This window comes from Pongo pygmaeus, chromosome 20, assembly GCF_028885625.2.
Source record: "Pongo pygmaeus isolate AG05252 chromosome 20, NHGRI_mPonPyg2-v2.0_pri, whole genome shotgun sequence".
Classification (NCBI taxonomy): domain Eukaryota; kingdom Metazoa; phylum Chordata; class Mammalia; order Primates; family Hominidae; genus Pongo; species Pongo pygmaeus.
The window spans coordinates 44,383,379-44,408,377 of NC_072393.2; the positions used below are offsets into that span (position 1 = coordinate 44,383,379).

Below are 24,999 nucleotides of genomic sequence, written 5' to 3' on the forward strand. Positions count from 1 at the left end.
TGCATACACAGCTCACTGCAGCCTCGACCTCCTGGGCTCAAGTGATCCTCCCACTTCAGCCTCCTGAGTAGCTGAGACCACAAGCACATGCCATCATGCCCTAATTTTTTTTTTTTTTTTTTTGAGATGGAGTCTCACTTTGTTGCCCAGGCTGGAGTGCAGGGGTGTGATCTCCACTCACTGCAACCTCTGCCACCCAGGTTCAAGTGATTCTCCTGCTTCAACCTCCTGAGTAGCTGGAATTACAGGCACACGCCACCATGCCAGGCTAATTTTTGTATTTTTAGTAGAGATGGGGTTTCACCATGTTGTCCAGGCTGGTCTCAACTCCTGGCCTCAAGTCATCTGCCCACCTCGGCCTCCTAAAGTGCTGGCATTACAGGCATGAGCCACAGTGCCTAGCCACTCTAATTTTTTTTTTTTTTGTAGAGGCAGGGGTCTCACTATGTTGCCCAGGGTGATCTTGAACTCCTGGGCTCAAGCAATCCTCCCACCTCAGCCTCCCAAAGTGTTAGGATTATAGGTGTGAGCCATGACACCAAGCCTAGGTTTCTTCTGCTGTTCTTTTCCAAAACTTCTTAAATTTTGATACGTCTTTCTCTTTTTCCAATATAAGCACCGAGGCTCTGAATTTCCCTCTCCATTTTAATTTGGCTGCATTTTACAGAAAGGTGTTTTGGAACTTCCATTCTAATTTCTCTCAGACAGATGGCATTTTTAACTTATTTTGTTGTTGTGGATTGCTAAAATACTTGCAAGTTGGTACATTTTGCATTTTGAAAGATTTCACCAAATTATCCTCCATTAGCACTGTAACAATTTGAGTTCTCAGCATTTCTGTGTAAAAAAGGAATTTTCCCCACTATCTCAAAATACTGCACATTTTGTTTTACATTTGTCAATCTGAGGTAAAAACTGGTTTTAATTTTCATTTACTTTATGTTTACCTTATTGAATGAATCGTGTGTGTGTATGTGAGCGTATACCATATGTGTTCACATGGGAATTGGAACAGCTAGAGAAAAAACATCCCAGGGAGAAGAAACAGCAAATGCAAAAGCCCTGAAGTCAGCTGGGCATGGTGGCTTACGCCTGTAATCCCAGCACTTTGGGAGGCCGAGGCGGGCAGATCACGAGGTCAGGAGTTCAAGACCAGCCTGGCCAACATGGTGAAACCCCGTTTCTACTAAAAATACAAAAATCAGCTGGGCATCGTGGTGGTTGCCTGTAATCCCAGCTACTCAGGAGGCTGAGGCAGGAAAATCACTTGAGACTGGAAGGCTGAGGTTACAGTGAGCCGAGATCACATGCCACTGCACTCTAGCCTGGGCAACAAGAGTGAAATTCCGTCACACACACAAAAAAAAGCCCTGACATGAGAACTGAAGACCTTTGTGGCTGGGCAGAGGGAGTGACAGGGTGAGTCTGAGGGGGACAAGGTCAGAGGGGTGATGGGGGCATGTTATGTGGGGCCCGCTGAGACAGGCTGAGGATGAGGACTTTGGTCTTATTACTAAGTGAGAAAAGAACCACGAGAGGGTTAAAAACCAGAATGACAAGCTGAGCATGGTGGCTCAAGCCTGTAATCCCAGCACTCTGGGAACGTTAAGGCAGGAGGATCCCTCGAGGCCAGGAGTTTTAGATGAGCATGGCTAACATAGTGAGACACCATCTCTGCAAAAAAAAAAGTAAAAGGCCAGGTACAGTGGCTCATACCTGTAATCCCAGCACTTTGTGAGGCCAAGGCGAGTGGATCGCCTGAGGTCAGGAGTTCGAGACCATCCTGGCCAACATGGTGAAACCCCATCTCTACTAAAAATACAAAAATTAGCTGGGCATGATGGTGGGTGCCTATAATCCCAGCTACTTGGGAGGCTGAGGCAGAAGAATCACTTGAACCTAGGAGGCAGAGGTTGCAGTGAGTCAAGACTGTGCCATTGCACTCCAGCCTGGGCAACAAGAGTGAAACTCCATCTCACAAAAAAAAAAAAAAAGGAAAAAAATTAGCTGGGCATGGTGTAATGCCCCTAGTCCCAGGTCCTCAGGAGACTCAGGCAGGAGGATCACTTGAGCCCAGGAGTTTGAGGCTGCAGTGAGCTATGATTGCACCACTGCACTTTAGCCTGGGCAACAGAGTGATAACTTCTTTCCAAAAAACTCCACAAAAAACAAAAAACAAAAGAGTGATCAGGTCAGATTTTTTTTGGATTAAAAAATATAACATCTTTATTAAGCTATATTTCACATACCATAATATTAACTCTTTATTTATTTATTTATTTATTTATTTATTTGAGACACCATCTCACTTTGTTGCCCAGGCTGGAGTGCAGTGACGCGATCTCAGCTCACTGCAACCTCTGCCTCCTGGGTTCAAACGATTCTCCTGCCTCAGCCTCCCAAGTAGCTGGGATTATAGGCACCCACCACAATGCCCGGCTAATTTTTGTATTTTTAGTAGAGATGGGGTTTCTCCATGTTGGCCAGGCTGACCTCAAACTCCTGACCTCAGGTGATCCGCCCGCCTCAGCCTCCCAAAGTGCTGGGATTACAGGCATGAGCCATTGCACCCAGCCAAATATTAACTCTTTTAAAGTGTATGTATGATTGGCTGGGCTGGTGGCTCACACCTGTAATCCCAGCTATGTGGGAGGCCGAGGTGGGTGAATCACTTGAGGTCAGGAGTTTGAGACCAGCCTGGTCAACATGGCAAAATCACATCTCTACTAAAAATACAAAAATTAGCCAGACGTGGTGGCGCACGCCTGTAGTCCCAGCCACTCTGGAGGCTGAGGCACCAGAGTCACTTGAACCTGGGAGGAGGAGGATTTTTGTGTGTGTGTGTGTGTATGTTTGTGTGTGTGTATGATTGAGTGTTGAGTGTTTTTTAGTTGCTCACGTAGTCATACAACCATCATCACTGTCTGATTCTGGAATATTACCCTCAAAAGGAACTCCATACCCCTTTTTTGTTTTTCGAGACAGGGTCTTGCTGTGTCACCCAGGCTGGAGTGTAATGGCGTGATCTCGCCTCACTGCAACCTCCGCCTCCTGGTTCAAGCGATTCTCCTGCCTCAGCCTCTGGACTAGCTGGGATTACAGGCGCCCACCATCATACCCTGCTAATGTTTTGAATTTTTAGTAGAGACGGGGTTTTGCCACGTTGCCCAGGCTGGTCTCGAATTCCTGAGCTAAGGCAATCTGCCCACCTCAGACTCCCAAAGTGCTAGGATTACAGGCATGAGCCACCGCGCCCAGCCTCCATACCCTTTAGCAGTCACTCCCCTCAGCCCCTGGCAGCCACCAATTTACTTTGTGTCTCTGTGGATTTGTCTAGTCTGGACATTTCATATTGTAGCGTCCAGCCCTACGGGGCTTAGCAGGTGTTCTCCCCGTGTGTGGAGATGAGAGATTGTAATAAATAAAGACACAAGACAAAGAGATAAAGAGAAAACAGCTGGGCCCGGGAGACCACTACCATCAAGACGTGGAGACTGGTAGTGGCCCCGAACGGCTGGACGCGCTGGTATTTATTGCATACAAGACAAGGGGGGCAGGGTAAGGAGGGTGAATCCTCTAAGTGATTGATAAGGTGAAGCAAGTCACGTGATCGTAGGACGGGGGGGAGGGGGGCCCTTCCCTTTTAGGTAGCCGAAGCAGAGAGAGAAAGCAGCATACGTCAGCGTTTTCTTCTATGCACTTATAAGAAAGATCAAAGACTTTAAGACTTTCACTATTTCTTCTACTGCTATCTACTACGAACTTCAAAGAGGATCCAGGAGTACGGGAGGAACATGAAAGTGGACAAGGAGTGTGAGCATTGAAGCACAGCACCACAGGGAGGGGTTTAGGCCTCCGGATGACTGCAGGCAGGCCTGGGTAATATCCAGCCTTCCACAAAAAGCTGGTGGAGCAGAGTGTTCCCTGACTCCTCCAAGGAAAGGAGACTCCCTTTCGCGGTCTGTTAAGTAATGGGCGTCTTTCCAGACACTGGCATTACCGCTTGACCAAGGAGCCCTCAAGCGGCCCTTATGTGGGCGTGACAGAGGTCTCACCTCTTGCCTTCTAGGTCACTTCTCACAATGTCCCTTCAGCACCTGACCCTTTACCCGCCGGTTATTCCTAGGTTATATTAGTAATGCAACAAAGAGTAATATTAAAAGCTAATGATTAATAATGTTTATAATAATGATTGATAATTGTCCATGATCATCTCTATATCTAATTTGTATTATGACTATTCTTATTCTAACTATTTTTTTTTATTATACTGAAACAGTTTGTGCCTTCAGTCTCTTGCCTCGGCACCTAGGTAATCTTTCGCCCACATCATATATATGGAAAAATATAGTATGTAGCCTTTTGTGTCTGATTCTCTTAGCATGTTTTCAAGGTTCACCCATGTTTTTTAAATTAAATTAAATTTTTATTTTTGGGGGACGGAGTTTAGCTCTTGTCACCCAGGCTGGAGTGCAATGGTGCAATCTCGGCTCACTGCAACCTCTGCCTCCAAGGTTCAAGCGATTCTCCTGCCTCAGCCTCCCAAGTAGCTGGGACTACAGGCGCCCGCCACCATGCCCGGCTAATTTTTGTAATTTTAGTAGAGACTGGGTTTTGCCTTGTTGGCCAGGCTGGTCTCTTATCTCCTGACCTTACGATCCGCCCACCTCGGCCTCCCAAAGTGCTGAGATTACAGGCATGAGCCACTGTGCCCGACCTGCTTTCTTCTTTTTTGTTGTTAAGCCTCCTCCGGCTCCAAGCAGAAATAGCTTCAAGGTCTACTGCGCTTCAGATTGAAAACTCAGACACCCTCAGGGACCAGTGGGGAAAGCCACCCCTTAGAGGAAAGTTTCTCATTTGCATTACGCAGTCCTGACCCTTTCCCTACCTTTCCCTGCCCCCAGCTTCAATCAGGTCTAACTGATATGCAAGAAACCAGACCTTTAAAGTGTACAATTGATGAGTTTTAACTTACATATACACCTGGGAAACCATCACCACAAATCAAGATAGTGACCACAAGGTAAAAACAGTATTCATCATCCCCAGGAAGTGTTTTTGTTTTTTGTTTTTTGTTTTTTTTTTGAGATAGTCTTGCTCTGCTATCCAGGCTGAAGTCCAGTGGTGTGATTATAGCTCACTGTGGCTTACTCCCAAGTAGCTGGGACTACAGGTTCCTGCCACCCCATGGCCATTATATGTGTATATATATATATATACACTATAAATATATATAATATATATACTATATAATATATAGTGTATATATATACTATATAATATATATAGTGTATATATACTATATAATATATATAGTGTATATATATACTATATAATATATACTATATTATATATGTTATATGTATACTATATAATATATAGTATATATAACATATATATACTATATGTTATATATACTATAGTATATATAACATATACTATATATTATATAGTATATATATATTTTTTATATATATATATATAGTTGGGTTTTTTTTGTTTTTTTTGTTTTTTTGGTAGAGATGGGGTCTTGCTATGTTGCCTAGGCTGATCTCAAACTCCAGGCCTCGGGCAGTCCTCCTGCCTCAGCCTCCCAAAGTGCTGGGATTACAGAAGTGAGTTACCACACCCACAGAAGTTTTCTTTTCGTTTTTGAGATGGAATTTTGCTCTGTCGCCCAGGCTGGAGTGCAGTGGCATGATCTCAGCTCACTGCAGCCTCCACCTCCTGGGTTCAAACGATTCTCCTGCCTCGGCCTCCCTAGTAGCTGGGATTACAGACATGCACTACCACGCCCAGCTAATTTTTTTTTTTGAGTTGGAGTTTTGCTCTTGTTGCCCAGGCTGGAGTGCAATGTTTTGCCCAGCTCAGCAATGGTGTGATCTTGGCTCACCGCAACCTCCATCTCCCAGGTTCAAGCGATTCTCCTGTCTCAGCCTCCTGAGTAGCTGGGATTACAGGCATGTGCCGCCACACTTGGCTAAATTTTTTTGTATTTTTAGTAGAGATGGGGTTTCTCCATGTTGATCAGGCTGGTCTTGAACTCCCGACCTCAGGTGATCCGCCTGCCTTGGCCTCCCAAAGTGCTGGGATTGCAGGCATGAACCACCACGCCCAGCTGCTAATTTTTATATTTTTAGTGGAGACAGGGTTTCAACATGTTGCCCAGGCTGGTCTTGAATTCCTGACCTCAAGTGATCCACCTGCCTTGGCCTCCCAAAGTGCTGGGATGGGTGTGAACCACCACGCCTGCAGAAGTTTTCTTGAGCCTCCTTGTAAACCTTCTGTTTTTCACTGTCCCCCGCCCAGTGTTACAGACCACAGGTTCTTGGGATCTGAATGCAACTGAAATTGACTTGAGGCCAAAAGAGTTTTCCCAGACAAGACTTCATTGGAGTTTATGCCTGGGTATGAGGGAGACAGCACAAGAGAAAGGGAGCGAATTTGCTGGCTGACTCTTGGAAAAGAGCCAGTAGGGCTTTTTTATTAGGCAAAGCTCTGGAATTGACATTAGTGGGAGGATATACAGGCTGAGCTGGGCAAAACATGTGAGGAGTAGGGCACTCATGAGGACACTTGTCTGGCTGCGATGGTTATCTTGAGTAATGGGCCACATGGTGTTCTGGCAGGTGCAACAAGGCTGTAAATCAATTGTTCAGCTTTCCTTCCGGAGTTGGGACACGCACACCCTTGGTTACTTCCTAAGGCCAGTTCCTGAAATTCTTTTTTTTCTTTTGTTTGAGACAGAGTCTTGCTCTGTCGTGCCCAGGCCGGAGTGCAGTGGTGCTATGTTGGCTCACTGCAACCTCCTTCTCCCAGGTTCAAGTGATCCTCGTGACTCAACCTCCCGAGTAGCTGGGATTACAGGCGCCTGCCACCATGCCCAGCTAATTTTTGTATTTTTAGTAGAGATGGGTTTCACCATGTTGGCCACGCTAGTCTCGAACTTCTGACCTCAAGTGAGCCACCCGCCTCGGCCTCCCAAAGTGCTGGGATTACAGGCGTGAGCCACCGCGCCTGGTCTCGCTATTGATTCTTTTTGCTTCCACGGACAACTTTTTATTTCCTATCTTCCATCTGTGAGGGCATTCAGGACTTTTGGGCCTTTGTGTGTAAAGTCAACTCTGTGGAGCTGAGACCCTAGAGAATATGGCCAGAGAGAAATGTGAGCTGTACTCCATTTGCAGCTAGCAAAACTTTCCTTTCTTTGAGCTGTCCTTGGAGTGGTTCTAGATCTTGGGAGGACGGCTGTAGATGCCCTGCATCCTTGGTTAAGTCATAACCTTGGTTAAGGCTTATAGGTTTCACTTGGGAGAGTACCTGTGGTGAAGAAGTTCAAAAGCCAGGAATACCAGCTGTTTGTCCCAGCTAAAAGCTGATAATACGGCTGGGCACTGTGGCTCATGCCTGTAATCCCAGCACTTTGGGAGGCCAAGGAGGGTGGATCACCTGAGGTCTGGAGTTCGAGACCAGCCTGACCAATATGGTGAAACTCTGTCTCTACTAAAAATACAAAAATTAGCCGGACATGGTGGTGTCTGCCTGTAGTCCCAGCTACTTGGGAGGCTGAGACAAAAGAATTGTTTGAACCTAGGAGGTGGAGGTTGCAATGAGCTGAGATTGCACCACTGCACTCCAGCCTGGGCAACAGACAGAGACTCCATCTCAAAAATAAAACAAATAAATAAAATCTGGTAATAAGAAATTTAAAAGTATTTATTTTAAAGAGCTCTATAGTTAGAAGTCAGCTTAATCAAAAGCTAATATCCAAGTTTTTTTTTTTTTGAGACTGAGTCTTGCTTGTCACCCAGGCTGGAGCGCAGTGACACGATCTCGGCTAACTGCAGCCTCTGCCTCCTGGGTTCAATGAAGCCATTCTCCTGCCTCAGCCTCCCCAGTAGCTGGGATTACAAGTGTGCACCACCACGCCCAGCTAATTTTTGTATTTTTAGTGGAGATGGGGTTTCACCATGTTGGCCAGGCTGGTTTCGAACTCCTGACCTCGTGATCCGCCTGCCTCGGCCTCCCAAAGTGCTGGGATTACAGGCATGAGCCACCACGCCCGGCCCCAAGTTATATATATATATATATATTTAAAAGGGCTTTCTGACTTTTCTCTTTGAATCTTTTTTCGTGGACTAGAACTTTTTTTTCAAAAACAAAGATACCCTGTGTGCTTGGTATGACCACTTCTTTGTTCACTTCCTCCCTTTTTCTTTTTTTCTTCTTTCTTGAGGTGGGGTCTTGCTCTGTTGCCCAGGCTGGAGTGTAGTGGTGTGATCACAGCTCTGCAGCTTTGACCTCCTGGGCTCAAGCAATCACTCCACCTTGACCTCCCAAAGTGCTGGGATTACAGACATGAGCTTCTATGCCCGGCCCATTTCCTTTATTAAAAATTATTTTTCCATGATGTGAGTGAGAGCCCAAGGAGAGACTTCTGGCATGAAGCCCAGAGCTCCACAGCAAACAGGAGCTTGAGTTTGACCCTAAGACCTCAACCAGCGATACCCCAAACAGCTGCCATTTGAGTTTCACGTCCCATTTTTTTTTTTTTTTGCCACACATTCATGCATCACCTGCCCACTGCACTGCTTAATAATTTTCTTTAAATCAACCCACTTTTCTGTTTTTAATTCAACACATTTATTTAAACAGGAGATGTCATTTCACTCCAGGAAGTGGAAAACCAGTGTCAGTTGGCACACATAGACTCTAATAGTACAAATAAATCCAATGATTCAGCAACAACAAAGAAGTGCTAAAAGCATTGGGTGAAAGGTTGTTGGGGAACAGGTTGGTCACCAGGTCTCAAGGTGACACCCACAGATGATGCAAGAATTCAAAGGCTCACGCCTATAATCCCAGCACTTTGGGAGGCCGAGGCGGGTGGATCACTTGAGGTCAGGAGTTCAAAACCAGCCTGGGCAACATGACGAAACCCCATTTCTACAAAACATACTGAAAATTAGCCGGGCATGTTGGTGGTGTGCACCTGTAGTCCTAGTACTACTAAGCTGAGGTGGGAGGATCGTGGGAGGTGGAGATTGCAGTGAGCCTAGATCACACCACTGCACTCCAGCCTGGGCGACAGAGTGAGACCCTGTCTCAAAAACAAACCGACAAACAACAAAAAATAAAACAAAAAACAAGGGGAGAAGATGGCCATCTGCAAGCCAAGGAGAGAGTCCTCAGAAGGAAGTCTATAGTGCTGACACCTCGAACTGGAACTATTGTAACCGCCCAAGGGGTTCACGTTTCCTGCTGCCTAGACAGAGCCCATACATCAAAACAGGGGAATTGCAATAGAGAAAGAGTAATTCGCTGGACGCGGTGGCTGACGCATGTAATCCCAGCACTTTGGGAGGCCAAGGCGGGCGGATCGTGAGGTCAGGAGATCGAGACCATTCTGGCTAACATGGTGAAACCCCGTCTCTACTAAAAACACAAAAAATTAGCCTGGCGTGGCGGCACGCGCCTGTAGTCCCAGCTACTTGGGATGCTGAGGCAGGAGAATGGCGTGAACCCGGGAGGCGGAGCTTGCAGTGATGCAATGAGCTGAGGTCACGCCAGTGCACTAAAAAAAAAAAAAAAAAGTAATTCACGCAGAGGAGCCAGAGCCCGCTGTGCGGGAGACCGGAGTTGTATTATTACTCAAATTAGTCTCCCTGAGCATTCTAGGATCAGAGCTTTTAACAACAACTCGGTGGGTGGGGGGAAGCTAGTGAGCCAGGAGTGCTGATTGCTCAGGAATGAAATCATAGGGAGTCGAAGCTGTCTTCTTGAGCTGAGTCAGTTCCTGTATAGGGGGCCACAAGATGAGAAGAGCCAGTTTATTGATCTGGTGGTGCCCACTGATCCATCAAGTGCACGGTCTGCAAAATATTCCAAGCACTGATCTTAGGAGCAGTTTAGGGAGGGTCAGAATCTTGTAGCCTCCAGCTGCATGACTCCTAAACCATAATTTCTAATCTTATGACTAATGTTAGTCCTACAAAGGCAATCTAGTTCTCAGACAAGAAGGAGGTCTGCTGTTGGGCGCAGTGGCTCACGTCTGTAATCCCAGCACTTTGGGAGGCCGAGGCGGGCTGATCACAAGGTCAAGAGATCGAGATCATCCTGGCCAACATGGTGAAACCTTGTCTCTACTAAAAATACAAAAATTAGCCAGGTGTGGTGGCACATACCTGTAGTCCCAGCTACTCAGGAGGCTGAGGCAGGAGAATTGCTTGAACCCGGGAGGCGGAGGTTGCAGTGAGCCGAGATTGCGCCACTGCACTCCAGCTTGGGCGACAGAGCCAGACTCTGTCTCACAAAAAAAAAAAAAAGAGGGAGGTCTGCTTTGAGAAAGGGCTGTTTTCAACTTTGATTAAACTATAAACTGTTTCTCTCAAAGTTAGTTCAGCCTACATCTAGGAATGAACAAGGACAGCTTGGAGATTAGAAGCAGTTACGTTAGATCTCTTTCACTGTCTCAGTCATAATTTTGCAAACACAGTTTCACTGTGAGGAAATAAATTTCTGTTGTTTAAGCCACGCAGTCTGTTATCTTTTCTTTTTTTCTTTTTTGAGACAGAGTCTTGCTCTGTCACCCAGACTGGAGTGCAGTGGCACAATCTCAGCTCACTGCAACCTCCACCTCCCAGGTTCAAGCGATTCTCCTACCCCAGCCTCCTGAGTAGCTGGGATAACGGGTGTGCGTCACCATGTCTCAGCCTCCCAAGTAGCTGGGATTACAGGCACGTCACCATGCCCAGCTAATTTTTTTTTTTTTTTTTAGTAGAGACGGGGTTTCACCATGTTGGCCAGGCTGGTCTCGAACTCCTGACCTCGTGACCCGCCCGCCTCAGCCTCCCAAAGTGTTGGGATTACAAGCGTGAGCCACTGCACCCGGCCATCTGTGGTCTTTTTGATGGCAGCCCTAGCCGACTAGCCTATCTCCTTAGCTCAGTGGTCAAAGTTAGCATTACCAGTCAGGGCCCCTGATGGGATTCAGGTACCGAGAAGGACACAGCGTCCCTGTGGAGTATTCTTCCCCACAGCTGCAAGACCAGATTTTAATCATGAGGAAGCAGCAGACAAGGCCAGAAACTGGGACTGTCCACAGGACAACTGGCCAGGGCTCTTCAAACAGCCAGGGTCAGTCCAGCTGCTACACATGCGAAGTAAGGGGAAAAAAAGCCAACGTCAGGAGCCTCTCTGAACCTATTGTGGTTTGGAGGCTGTCCAGTTTATTTACAAATTGAAAAAAAGTTATATATATATAAATTATTATGTTATATTATTGTTTTATAATATTTATATTATTTTATAAATCAACATAGTTATGATTATAAATTAAATATTTTAATTTTTATATAAATTATTTTTTATTTTTGTAAATAATATATAAATCTATCTACATATAGATATATCTATATGTATAGATACAGATATAGATATCTAGATATATCTATACGTATAGATACAGATATAGATATCTAGATATATCTATACGTATAGATACAGATATAGATATATCTAGATATATCTATACGTATAGATATAGATATATCTAGATATATCGATATATATGATATATATGTATATATGATATATATACGTATAGATATGTCTATACGTATAGATATATCTATAGATATACGTATATACATATAGATATATCTATAGATATCTCAAACGTCAGGCCAGGCATGTGCCACTGTGCTCAGCTTGTTATATATATATAAATTATTATGTTATATATATATTATGTTATATATATTATGTTTTATATATAATGTATATAACATATGTATATATGTATATAAATATATATTATGTTATATATGTTATATATAAAAATTATTATGTTATATTATTTTATAATATTTATATCATTATTTTATAAATCAATATAGTTATAATGATTATAAATTAAATATTTTAATTTTTATATAAATTATTTTTTATTTTTGTAAATAATATATAAATCTATCTATATATAGATATATCTATACATATAGATAAAGATATAGATATATAGATATATCTGTACATACAGATATAGATATATAGATATATCTGTACGTACAGATATAGATATATAGATATATCTGTACGTACAGATATAGATAGATAGATCTATCTGTACGTACAGATATAGATAGATAGATCTATCTGTACGTACAGATATAGATAGATAGATCTATCTGTATGTACAGATATAGATAGATAGATCTATACGTACAGATATAGATATATAGGTAGATCTGTACGTACAGATATAGATATATAGGTAGATCTGTACGTACAGATATAGATATATAGGTAGATCTGTACGTACAGATATAGATATATAGGTAGATCTGTACGTACAGATATAGATATATAGGTAGATCTGTACGTACAGATATAGATATATAGGTAGATCTGTACGTACAGATATAGATATATAGGTAGATCTGTACGTACAGATATAGATATATAGGTAGATCTGTACGTACAGATATAGATATATAGGTAGATCTGTACGTACAGATATAGATATATAGGTAGATCTGTACGTACAGATATAGATATATAGGTAGATCTGTACGTACAGATATAGATATATAGGTAGATCTGTACGTACAGATATAGATATATAGGTAGATCTGTACGTACAGATATAGATATATAGGTAGATCTGTACGTACAGATATAGATATATAGGTAGATCTGTACGTACAGATATAGATATATAGGTAGATCTGTACGTACAGATATAGATATATAGGTAGATCTGTACATACAGATATATAGGTAGATCTGTACGTACAGATATAGATATATGTAGATAGATCTGTATGTATAGATATATCTATACCTGTATCTATATGTATAGATACAGATATAGATATATGTAGATAGATCTATATGTATAGATATAGATATATATATACATATATATAGATATACGTATATATGTATAGATATATCTCTAGATATCTCAAACGTCAGGCCAGGCATGTGCCACTGTGCTCAGCTTGAATTTTGTATCTTTTTATTGTATTTTATTCTATTTTTTTGAGACAGGGTCTTGCTCTGTCACCCAGGCTGGAGTGCAGTGGCATGAACACAGCTCATTGCAGCCTCAACCTCCACCTCTTAGGCTCAAGGGATCCTTCTGTCTCCGCCTCTTGAGTAGTTGGGACCACAGGTGCTCACCACCATGCCTGGCTATTTTTTTTTATTTTTGTAGAAACAAGGTCTTGCCATTTTATCCAGGCTGGTCTTGAACTCCTGGGTTCAAGAGATGCTCCCACTATAGCCGCTCAAAGTGCTGAGATGATAGGCGAGAGCCACCGCACACAGGCACACAGCCTGGATTAGATTGGATTTTATTTTTTATTTATTTATTTTTTGGATTAGATTTTAGATTGGGAAAAAACACAACAGCTATTTTGGGGAAACAATTGGAGATATCAGACTTTGGAGCATATATCAGATAACATGACTGAAACAATGTTAAAAAGACATACATACATATAACCTAAGCCTATAAAATTCATTGACAAGGCCAGGCACGGTGGCTCACACCTGTAATCCTTGCACTATGGGAGGCCGAGGCGGGTGGATCACCTGAGGTCAGGAGTTCGAAATTAGCCTGGCCAACGAGATGAAACCCTGTCTCTACTAAAAATTCAAAAAATTAGCTGGGCATGGTGGCGGGTGACAGAGCAAAACTTGGTCTCAAAAACAAAAAAACAAAAAACAAAAAAACAGGTATCAACAGGTATCTTTTGGGGATCTGTTTTCCAGCCTACTATAGAAACTTTGTTCATTGATTCATCCAGCAGGTTTGTTGTTGTTGTTTTGTTGGTTTTTTTTTTTTTGAGATGGAGTCTTGCTCTGTCGCCCAGGCTGGAGTGCAGTGGCGCGATCTCTGCTCACTGCAAGCTCTACCTCCTAGGTTCATGCCATTCTCCTGCCTCAGCCTCCGGAGTAGCTAGGACTACAGGTGCCTGCCACCACGCCCAGCTAATTTTTTTGTATTTTTAGTAGAGATGGGGTTTCACCATGTTAGCCAAGATGGTCTCGATCTCCTAACTTCATGATCCACCTGCCTCAGCCTCCCAAAGTGCTGGGATTACAGGCGTGAGCCACCACCCCTGGCCCATCCAGCAAGTATTTACTGAACTGTGTACCAGGCACTGGTCTAGGCACTCAGGAAGATGCAGGTATAAACAAAACAGAGATCCCCAACCTTCTCGAGCTGACATTCGAAGGCTGTGCTGTCCAAAATGGTAGCTAGAAACCTCATGTAGCTAGTGCATACTTGAAATGTGACTAGTCCAAACTGTGATGTGATTAAGTGTAAAATGCACAGTAAATTTCAAAGCTTTAGCATGCACACACACAAACATACGAAGTTTTAAATATCTCAGTAACTTTTTAATATGGATACATGTTGAAGTGATAATATTTGGGATACATTGTGTTAAATCAAATATATTATTATTAATGTTAACTTCACTTGTTTCTTTTTACTTTTTTTTTTTTTTTTTTTTTTTTTTTTGAGATGGAGTTTCACTCTTGTTGCCCAGGCTGGAGCGCAATGGCGTGATCTCGGCTCACTGCAATCTCCGCCTCCCGGGTTCAAGCCATTCTCCTGCCTTAGCCTCCGGAGTAGCTGGGATTACAGGCATGCACCACCACGCCCGGCTAAGTTTCTATTTTTAGTAGAGACAGGTTTCTCCGTGTTTGTCAGGCTGGTCTTGAACTCCCGACCTCAGGTGATCTGCCCGCCTCGGCCTCCCAAAATGCTGGGATTACAGGCGTAAGCGACCGCACCTGGCCTCACTTGTTTCTTTTTAGTTTTTTAAATTGTAGTTACTATGAACAATGAAATAAATAAATATATGGTTTGTTAGCAAGTGATACATTCTTTGGGAAAAAACGATCACAACTGGGCATGGTGGCTCACGCCTATAATCTCAGCACTTTGGGAGGCTGAGGTGGGAGGACTGCTTGAGGTTAGGAGTTTGAGACCAGCCTGGGCAACAAAGACAGACCTCATCTTTATAAAAAATTTTAAAAATTAGACAGGCATGGTGGTAGGTGCCTGTAGTCTCAGCTACTTGGTAGGCAGGGGGATTGCTTGAGCCAGGAGGTTGAGGCTGCAGTGAGCCGAGATCATGCCACTACACTCCAGCCTGGGGAACAGACAGAGATCTTCTTTCAAAACAAAACAAAACCCCCTGTTCCTCAAGCAAGATGCCAGACGTACCTGGGTCAGTCCAGACTCCTGATCCATGTGGTTTAGGAGCAGCAAGGAGGAGGGAGGGGGTCCCAGGAAAAGGGAACAGTCTACCTCTGGGCCTTTGCATTGGCTCATCCTGCTTCCCGGAATGCTCTTCCTAATATCCACTCTGCTCCTCCCCTCCTCTCCCCTCCTTCAGGCCTTTCTGCAGATGTCACCTCAGTGAGGCTTTCTCTGATACCCCTCTCTAAAACTGTAAAGCCTCCTGAGTAGCTGGTACCACAGGAGTACGCCACCACGCCCGGCTAATTTTTGTTTATTTTTTTTGGTAGAGATGGGGGTCCCACTGTTTTGCCCAGGCTGGACTGAAACTCCTGGGCTCAAGCAGTCCCCCCACCTTGGCCTCCCAAAATGTTGGGATTACAGGCGTGAACGGAGGGGTGTGCGGAGGGGTGTGAAACCCCTAGTTGTCACTGGTCCCTGGCACAGTCTCTTCTGCCCATGGCTCCTTAAAGGGCAGGTTGGCCTGTGGGGAGAGGTGGGAGCTGGGTCAGAAGGGCACCAGGTCTCACCCTCCCTTCTACTTGCACCCAGATGGGCAGTCACCTGGGCTCTGGGATGATCCTTTCTGTGCAGTGTCCGCCTGCGGTGCCACTGGTGCAGGGAGGCACGGGCCTCGGAGCTGAGCCCCCGGGGAGCGCGGTCTGTTTCGGGCTGGTAGTGGGCAATGTGGTGCAGTGCCCCAAACCACGTGGTCAGGTAGTACCCAGCTGGCGACAGAAAGGGAGGTCAGCTCCGCCCTCTCGGCTTCCCTGGTCGCCCCCAATCCGCCTGCAGTTTGCCTGCCGTCCCTCCTGCTGTGGGGGGAGGCTGTTTGGGATCCCGGAGGTACTGGATCGCTGGGTTCCAGCATTCTAGAGTTGGGGGCTCACCCTCTCCCCGCAGCTCATCTGGATCTAAGAGCTCCATAAGAAACTCCACGTCCAGCTGCGTCTCCCCAATGTCCGGGCTCCAGATGAGTTCCTCGGTCAGCGCCGGCAGGAAGGCGTCGGCCCCCAGGGGATCTGGGAAAACCCGAGGAAAGGTCCTGAGATGGATGGGGGCGCATAGACACCTTCCATTCGATCCCCAGGACCACGAGGGCTGGCTGCTCCTCCACCTTGTCAGGCATGACAGCGCCTCCTACCAGAATCCCCAGGACCGCATAGACTCCTCCCACCAGTGCTACCCTCTCCCTCGACGTGCGCCTGCATACTCGCCTCCCGCCTGGCTCCCCCAACACTCAAGGCTCTCCCCACCACGCTAGACGTTGACCCCTCCCTTACCTTGGTTCTCGCCCCGAGCCAGGCCCGCATAGACATCTCTGCACACCTCCAAGAGGAGCGCCACCTTGCGGCGCGGGGCGCAGGCAGCGTGGAGGTGCGCAAGGCGCTCGTGGATGCGGCTACGCAAGGCGGGGGCGGGGCTCTGCCCCTCCGGTCCCGGCCCCTGTGCCCCCGGAGGCCCCGCCCCCGCCCGCAGGGCTGTTTGTCGCCGCCGCAGCCGCCGCAGCTCCGGTGCTCGGAGTGTGCGGAGTCGTGTCCATAGGGCCGGCTTCAGGGGCGCCAGCACCGCCTGGCACACCGCCGTCTCCAGCGCGGGGCCTGCGGGGTGTGAGGGACGGGTGAGCACAGGACCGCCAAGTTGTCCCACGCGCTCCAACAACCCACCCTGGCCACAGCCACCCCTGCCTAGCTCTGGTCACCCGTAAGTGTAGACATGGTTGTGAACATGTGTGGAAGAGTGAGCCTGGGTGTGAACTTGCGCGCACACGTGGGCGATAGAACGCGTGGGATGTGTAGGAAGGGCGTGTGGGTGCAGAAGGAAACGTGTGCCCGCCGATGGAGAGGACGAAGTTGCACACTTGAACCCGTGGGGGCTCCCTTCCCGTCCTCCCATTACCTGGATCCTCGTCCTTCTTGGGGACCCCAGGACTCCTGCTTCCAAAGACAGCCCTGATGTAGGAGTCCTTTGCCAGGTGATCCTGGAGGTCAGTAAGGAGGTGCCGCACATCCTGAAGCAGCTCCGTGGCCGGGTCCCCAGACCCGTGGGGACCCCCAGAATCTGAGGCGATGCGCACCCGAAGGCTTCGGTACTGCCTGGCCACGTAGCTGCTTCGGGCCCTGACCAGAGACTGGACGTGAATGGTGAGCACGTCCTCAGGGCCTTCCTCTTCAGGGTCGTCCTCCCTTCCTTCCTCCTTCCCTTCAAGGTCTTCCTCCTCCTCTTCCAGGAGGCTGGCGAGAGACGGCCCAGGATGGTCCACTTCCGGGCTGAGCGGGCCTTTCACCCAGGAGACCCCGTGAGGCGCAGGGTTCCTGGGGGCTGGAAGTGAGGAGGGCGTTCGGTCCCCTAGAACAGGAGCAGCAGCTCCCTCCCCTCAGAGGCCCAGGGCCCCGCCCAGCTAACCTGGATCACGTCTCTGCGCAGCCTCTGGCTCTGTTTCTTGAGGGGTCTGCTCCCTCCCCCAGCCTCTGTGTGTCTCCAGGTAGAGCTGGTTCACAATGAAAAGCACCTTCCCTGGGGTGTCCTGTTGGACCCTGCCGATCTGCACAGGATCTGGGGCCAGCAGAAGTGAGAAGGTGTCCTAGGTATCCAAGGGACCAACCCTGGTCCCCTCAAGGCGCCAGGAGATTTACTTCCCAGCTTCATTGCTGGAGGTGCTGAGGCTTAGCTCCTGGCCCCTCCTCAGTCAGACCCAGGAGTCCAGGCCCCCAGTCCCCTTCTCACTTAGGCCCAGGCGTCCGGGACCCCCAGTTCCTTCCTCCTCCAATCCCCTCCTCTGTTAGGACCTAGGAATACAGGCCCCCATCCCCTCCTCCCTCTGGGACTACAAAGTCCAGGCCCTCAGCTCTCTCTAGTCTCCAGTTCTATATTCCCCTCAAACCCAGTAGTCTGGGCCCCAAAGCCCCATTCATTCCCTTGGAGCAAGGAAATTGGCAGGTTGGCTGTGCCCTCTTTAGAGAACCATGCCTCACCTGTGTGTTCATCTCTGGGCCCTAGAGTGGGAGGGGGCAAGAGCAGGGTTCTGGGCAGAACATCCCTGAGAATAAAGAGGTAGGAGCCGCAGTGTCAGTGGGGTGTCTTAGGGAAGGGTTCCCCTTAGTGCCTCAGTTGGGTGACCTGTACCTGCTGGCTGATAGAAAAGCCAGGAGATGGGGCAGGTCTGGCATGCAGAGGTTGGAGGATTCCAGGGACACACCTGTGGTGGGGGGAGGAAGAAGGAGAAAGTAAACTTGAGTGGTGGCAGTCTTCTGTCCCCTGGGACGCTCTTGCTCCCCCATTCCTTCAGAATCCCCCCAGGGACCTTCAGAACAGGGAAGTTCCCACTCCTTGGAGTCTCCATCTTTACTCCTGTGTACCACTTATGCCACCAACAAGGATTCATTCATTAGACAAACATTTACTGAGCCCTTAGTCATTTCCAGGCACTGGAGATAGAGGTATCAAAAGGCAGACAAGTTCACTGCCTTCCTGTAGCTTACCTTTTAGTGGGGGGCGGAGGGGGAAAAGGCAGAATATAAATGAGTAAACAGTCAGGGTATGGTGGCTCACGCCTCTAATTCCAGCATTTTGGGAAGTCGAGGTGGGCGGATCACCTGAGGTCAGGAGTTCGAGACTAGCCTGGCCAACATGGCGAAACCCCGTCTCTACTAAAAATACAAAAATTAGCTGGGCATGGTGGTGGGCGCCTGTAATCCCAGATACTTGGGAGCCTGAGGCAGGAGAATCGCTTAAACTGGGGAAGTGGAGGTTGAAGTGAGCTGAGATTGAGCCATTGCACTCCAGCCTGGGCGACAAAAGTGAGACTATCTCAATAAATAAATAGATAAATAAAAATTTAAAAAATGAGTAAACAAAGTGGATATTGTATTGAGTGCTATGAAGGAAATGGAGTGATTGAAAGTGACCAAGAGGCTAGGCATGGTGACTTACGCCTGTAATCCCATCACTTTGGGAGGCTGCGGTGGGCGGATCACTTGAGGTCAGGAGTTCAAGCCAGCCTGGCCAACATGGCAAAACCCATCTCTATTAAAAATGCAAAAAATTGGGAGGTGGGGGCCTAGGGGAGGGCTAGCATTAGAAGAAATACCTAATGTAGATGATGGGTTGATGGGTGCAGCAAACCACCGTGGCACCTGTATACCTATGTAACAAACCTGCACGTTCTGGACATGTATCCCAGAACTTAAAGTGTGATAAAAAAATAAATAAAAATAAAAAGAAGCAAAAAAATTAGTTGTGTGTAGTGGTGTGCACCTGTAATCCCAGCTACTTGGGAGGCTGAGGCATGAGAATTGCTTGAACCTGGGAGGTAGAGGTGGCAGTGAGTCGAGATTGGGCCACTGCACTCCAGCCTGAGTGACAGAGTGAGACTCTGTCTAAAAGAAAAAAGAAAAAGAAAGTGACCAAGGTGCCATCTTTTAACTATGATGGTCAAGAAAGGTTACATTTCTGCAGAGGCCTGGAGGATGGAGACTAAACCAGCCCCTCCAGGAAAAGCATTCATACAGGACGAACCCAAGCAGAGGTCCTGAAGCTGGAATGCACTTAGCATGCTAAAGACACACAGAGGGGAACAGTGTGTCTGGGGCAGAGTGAATGAGGGGCAATAGATAGACAGGCAGGAACTACATCACACAGCACCTTATAGATCATGACAAGGAGTTTGCATTTTGTATCTAAGGATGTTGCATGTTCTTTGCAGGATTTGGGGCAGGGGTGTATAACATCTGATTGATACTGAAAAATATCTTGGGCTCAGAATGGATTGCCAGAAGGAAAGGGAGACAGGATTGGAAATATTCATCAGATATTTTGGAAACAAAGCTGACAGGTATTTTTGTTTTGTTTTGTTTTGTTTTGTTGGCAGGGTTTCCCTCTGTTGCCAAGGCTGGAGGGCAGTGGTGTGATCTTGGCTCACTACAACCTTCGCCTCCTGGGTTCAAGCTATTCTTGTGCCTCGGCCTGCCAAGTAGCTGGGATTACAGTCGCGCTTCACCAAGCCTGGCTAATTTTTGTATACTTTGTAGAGACAGGGTTTTGCCATGTTGGCCAGGCTGGTCTCGAAATCCTGGCCTCAAGCGATCCACCAGCTTCAACCTACCAAAGTGCTGGGATTACAGGCGTGAGCCACTGCGTCGGTCCAGCTGACAGTTCTTAGTGATCAATTGACTGTGGGCTGGAACCTCAGGGGAGGTGCCTTACCTCTGGGAATCTTCTGGATCTGGTAGGTGTTGACTTCTCCTGGTAAAGGTCCTGTCCTCAACACCAGGACCTGGCTGGGGTCACGTCCCGTGACCAAGAAACTCTGGGGGATAGAGACAAAGGCCAGCGTGACAAAGGTGTGCGCAGATGTCTGTTACTTTTGCCTGACTAGCATCCATTTCCCTTATTTTGGGTTCCACACCCCAAATTTCCTTTAGGGAAACCCTCTCCCTACTTTCAGTCCTTGTGTGTTGGGCTGACTTCCCCCAAGCCCTGGGGGTGGGCCCATGACCTGATCTAGCCAATAGGATGAGGGTGCTCTCGGTCCACTGTTTGGTCCAGGGACAGGCATGTGACTCAAGCTCAGTGGATGGACATCTTCCACAGGATTTTTTTTTTCTTTTTTTGAGACGGAGTCTCGCCCTGTCGACCAGGCTGGAGTGCAGTGGCACAATCTCTGCCCACTGCAACCTCCGCCTCGTGGGTTCAAGCGATTCTCCTGCCTCAGCCTCCTGAGTAGCTGGGATTACGGGCGACTGCCACTACGCCCGGCTAAGTTTTTGTATTTTTAGCAGAGACAGAGTTTCACCACATTGGCCAGGCTAGTCTTGAACTCCTGACCTCAAGTGATCTGCTCTTCTCGGCCTCTCATAGTGCTAGGATAATAGGCGTGAGCCACTGCGTGCTGGAGCTCTTTTGGAAAGACTTCATTTGTTACACTGGTGTTGCTAAACTGGTGGGATACAGCTCTGAGCTGGGAAGGATGATACCCTCCTGAGGAGGAAGCTGTGGTAGCCCCCGTTTGCTGTCCTCTCCAAATCTATTCCACATTCCTTGCAGAATTCCTTGTTCACGGCATTAATATACCCAGCCATGAGTATGATTGATATATGGATCATGATTGATATAGGTGGTGGGTCTTAGCTCTGGTTGTATATGTCCCAAGAGAGCTGTTAAAAATATTGCTACAGCCGGGCACGGTGGCTCACGCCTGTAATCCCAGCACTTTGGGAGGCCAAGGCGGGTGGATCACCTGAGGGCAGGAGTTTGAGACCACCCTGGCCAATGTGGTGAATCCCAGTCTCTACTAAAAATACAAAAATTAGCCAGCTGTAATGGCAGGTGCCTGTAATTCCAGCTACTCGCGAGGCTGAGACAGGAGAATTGCTTGAACCCAGGAGGCAGAGGTTGCAGTGAGCCAATATCGTGCCACTGCACTCCAGCTTGGGTGACAGAGGGAGACTCCATCTAAAAAAATAATAATAAAAATAAAAAATTAAAAAATTAAAAATATTGCTACCTGGGCGCCATCCTTTTTTTTTTCTTTCTTTCTTTCTTTCTTTCTTTTTTTTTTTAATAGAGACTGGGCCTTGCTCTGTTGCCCAGGCTGGTCTTGAACTCCTAGGCTTAAGCGATCCTCCTACCTCAGCCTCCCAAAGTGCTGGGATTACAGGCGTGAGTCACCACACCCGGCCAGCCATCTATATTTTCTGAATCAGTTGTGAAAACTTTTATTTTGGCCAGGGACAGTGGCTCACACCTGTAATCCCAGCACTTTGGGAGGCTGAGGTGGGTGGATCACCTGACATCAGGAGTTCGAGACCAGCCTGGCCAACATGGTGAAACCCCATCTCTACTAAAAATACAAAAAATTAGCCGGGATTTGTGGCAGATGCCTGTAATCTCAGCTACTCAGGAGGCTGAGGCAGGAGAATCACTTGAACCTAGGAGGCGGAAGTTGCAGTGTGCCGAGATCATGCCATTGCACTCCAGCCTGGGCAACAAGAGTGAAACTCTCAAAATTAAAAAAGAAAAGAAAAGAAAAGAAAACCTTTATTTTTCCTGTAAAATAAACAGATGCAAGTGGTGCCTCCGTTCTTCCTGCCTGGAATGCACACGGGTGCTTGCGCCTGGGGCAGCCCCCGGGCAGCTGTGAGGGAAGTCCAAAAGAATTATAGCTATGCTGGCCTCGATGTCACTACGCTGCTGATCTAAAGCCAGCAGCCGCCTTTTTGGTTATGTTAGGAAGATAAATGCCTATTTGTTTAAGCCGCTGTAGGACAGGTGTTTGTTATATTCAGTCCCAAATATCCAAAACTCCCCGCAGTTGAAAGCAAAGCCAAGAAATTGGATGAAGAGGAATTTACAGGTGTTCTGAAGTTCAGGATCCAGACCTTCTGGAAATTACTTTTTTTTTTTTTTTTTTTTTTAGACAGGGTCTTGCTCCATCACCCAGGCTCAAGTGCAGTGGCGTGATCTCAGCTCACTGCAGCCTTGACCTCCTGAGCTCAAATGATCCTCCCACCTCAGCCTCCTGATAGCTAAGACTGCAGGCATGAGCCATTGCACCCGGCAATAAATAGCCTTTTTGGTTTGCCCAATTTGTGTCATGTTTGTCGCTAGTAGACAGCAGAGTCCTAATCTAGGGTGTCATGGGGGGTCAGAATGGGCCCCCAGCTGTGAGTACTCACCCCTAGTGGCCACAGCCCCACAAGGGCCTCCGCATCCTGGGTATCCAGCTCTGGCACATTCCACACCCCCCATGTCCTCTGCAGGCGAATAAGTGGCTCTAGGGTGCTGAGGACCCCTAGAGGGGTCCTGTCTGCTTTGTTCACCTGTGGTGGGACCAGCCTGGGATGGACAGTGTCCAGGGAGTCAGGGGTCAGAGGTGGGCAGTGGGACATTGAGGTGAGGTCAAAGGTACAGGAAGGGGCAGGCCCAGGGCAGAGGCTCAGAGATGTGATTCAGGATTCTGTAGTGAGGGAAGTATTGGATGGAAAGGGTTTCTGGATGTAGGGGAAGGAGGGCATAGCCTCAGCCCTAGTAGCCTCACCTCACCCCGTCTGTGGGGACTTCAGGTGCCTTGTCCTCTGGCTGGGCCATCCTCAGGTTGCAGGAAGCCAGTGAGTCATGACCTGGCCTCTAGCAGGGAGAAAGGTAAGACTCAAGGCTGCTCTAGCCCTCGGGTCGTGTTCAAGATATTTACAATCAATATGGCAGAGACCCTAACCAATCAGAATGGTCCCCAGAGGCCGCTTGCCGTGGAGGGGTTAATTCTTTATTTTATTTTTGAGACGAAGTCTCACTGTATTGCCCAGACTGGAGTGCAGTGGCACGATCTCAGCTCACTGCAACCTCCCCCTCCTGGGTTCAAGCGATTCTTGTGCCTCAGCCTCCCGAGTAGTTGGGATTACAGGCGTGCACCACCACGCCTGGGTAATTTTTGTATTTTTTAGTAGAGACAAGGTTTTGCCATGTTACCCAGGCTGGTCTCAAACTCCTGACCTCAAGTGATCCCCCCGCCTCAGCCTCCCAAAGTGCTGAGATTACAGGCATGAGCCACCACACCCTGCCGGCAGGGGTTAAATCTTTAGTACTGGATGGTGGGGAGTCTGGGGATCCCAGGAGAGAGGCCAGTGTGTCTTGCGGTGTGGGGAGAGGACTCAAAACAATAGCTCTTTACTAAAGTGGTAGGAAATATTTTAAGATTTTTAACAGCCATGGCACCTGTGTGAATCTGGGCCAGCCCTTGGCAAAACCCAGTCAGTGCCTGGAAAAGTTCTTGGCCCACAGTAGGCAGTCCATATATCTGCAAAGGTAATAACATCCCCTCTTCCTCCCTTCCCACACCATGGAAGGGCCACTGAATCTCTTCCCCCAGCATTTTATTATGAAAAATTTCAGACATAGAGAAAAGCTGAAAGAATTGTACAGGAAATATCCATATGCCCACTACCAAGATTCTGCCATGAACATTTTACTCATCTTGCTTTATCTCACATCTGTTCCTCTCTCTCTCCATCCACCCATCAGGCCCCAGCTCCTAACCAGGTACAGAGTCCTATGCAGGTTATCACTTAGGGTGGCACTTATCCCAGCAGCAGTCCCAGGGGCAGGAGACCTGGGTCTGGGGAGGATCTATCCTCCCTCCATCCCTCCCTCCCTCCCTCCCTTCCTTCCTTCCATCCATCCAGTATTTACTGAATACAGGCTGGAATTAGGTGCCTCTGCCCTGGAGAGAGGGTGATGAACAGGACAGGCTCCTCCCCTCAGGGCCTTCCATTCTTGTTTGGGGCAGGTGTAGCACATGGATAATAGGCAGCTAAACAAATACATTAGGCCATTGACCAGAAGCCCAGGGTGTTATTAGGAAGGAGGGAGGTGGGGAGGGAGGCGCAGGTGCCCTGCCCAGGCAAGAGCAGGAAGGAAGGGAAGGGAGGATAGGGGAGAGGGAAGCAGATGCCTGCTTGGGTACCGTGGCAGGGGAGGAGGCTGTGGGCAGTGCATGGCAGGGGTGGGTCAGGGCAGCTGCCTCATACCAAAGGGAGGCAGCGGGGGCTGAAGATGCCAGATGCTTGGTCCCCGGGGGCCCTACCTGTTCTCGGAGGAGAGGCCTGCAGTAGCAGGAAGTAGAGAGAGGAAGCTGAGCAGGCAGGGGGAAGAGGCGGGGCTGGGGTATCTGAAGTCAACTTTCCTCCCTCTTTCTGGGGCCTCGGCCTTCAGTGACGGGGCTTAGAGGAAGGGACACTGGC

General features: G+C 47.6%; 1 protein-coding gene across 2 annotated transcripts; it reads right to left on the reverse strand.

Annotated features, from left to right (window-relative positions):
- Window positions 1-14,494: 14,494 nt before the first annotated feature.
- On the reverse strand, window positions 14,495-24,886 carry RINL (Ras and Rab interactor like). Of its 2 annotated transcripts, none has more exons than XM_054462612.2 (12): window positions 24,843-24,886; window positions 23,301-23,389; window positions 22,939-23,098; window positions 20,468-20,570; window positions 18,389-18,461; window positions 18,238-18,302; window positions 17,669-17,818; window positions 17,162-17,584; window positions 16,546-16,863; window positions 16,153-16,284; window positions 15,827-15,990; window positions 14,495-15,746 (listed from the first exon to the last, which is right to left on the reverse strand). In XM_054462612.2, exons 2-12 carry the CDS (start codon window positions 23,348-23,350, stop codon window positions 15,684-15,686), a joined length of 1,701 nt encoding a protein of 566 aa, XP_054318587.2. In that variant the 5' UTR covers window positions 23,351-23,389; window positions 24,843-24,886; the 3' UTR covers window positions 14,495-15,683. The 2 variants fall into 2 exon arrangements, with proteins under 2 accessions (XP_054318587.2, XP_054318586.2); XM_054462611.2 differs by lacking the exon at window positions 24,843-24,886 and adding an exon at window positions 24,787-24,805.
- Window positions 24,887-24,999: the final 113 nt, after the last annotated feature.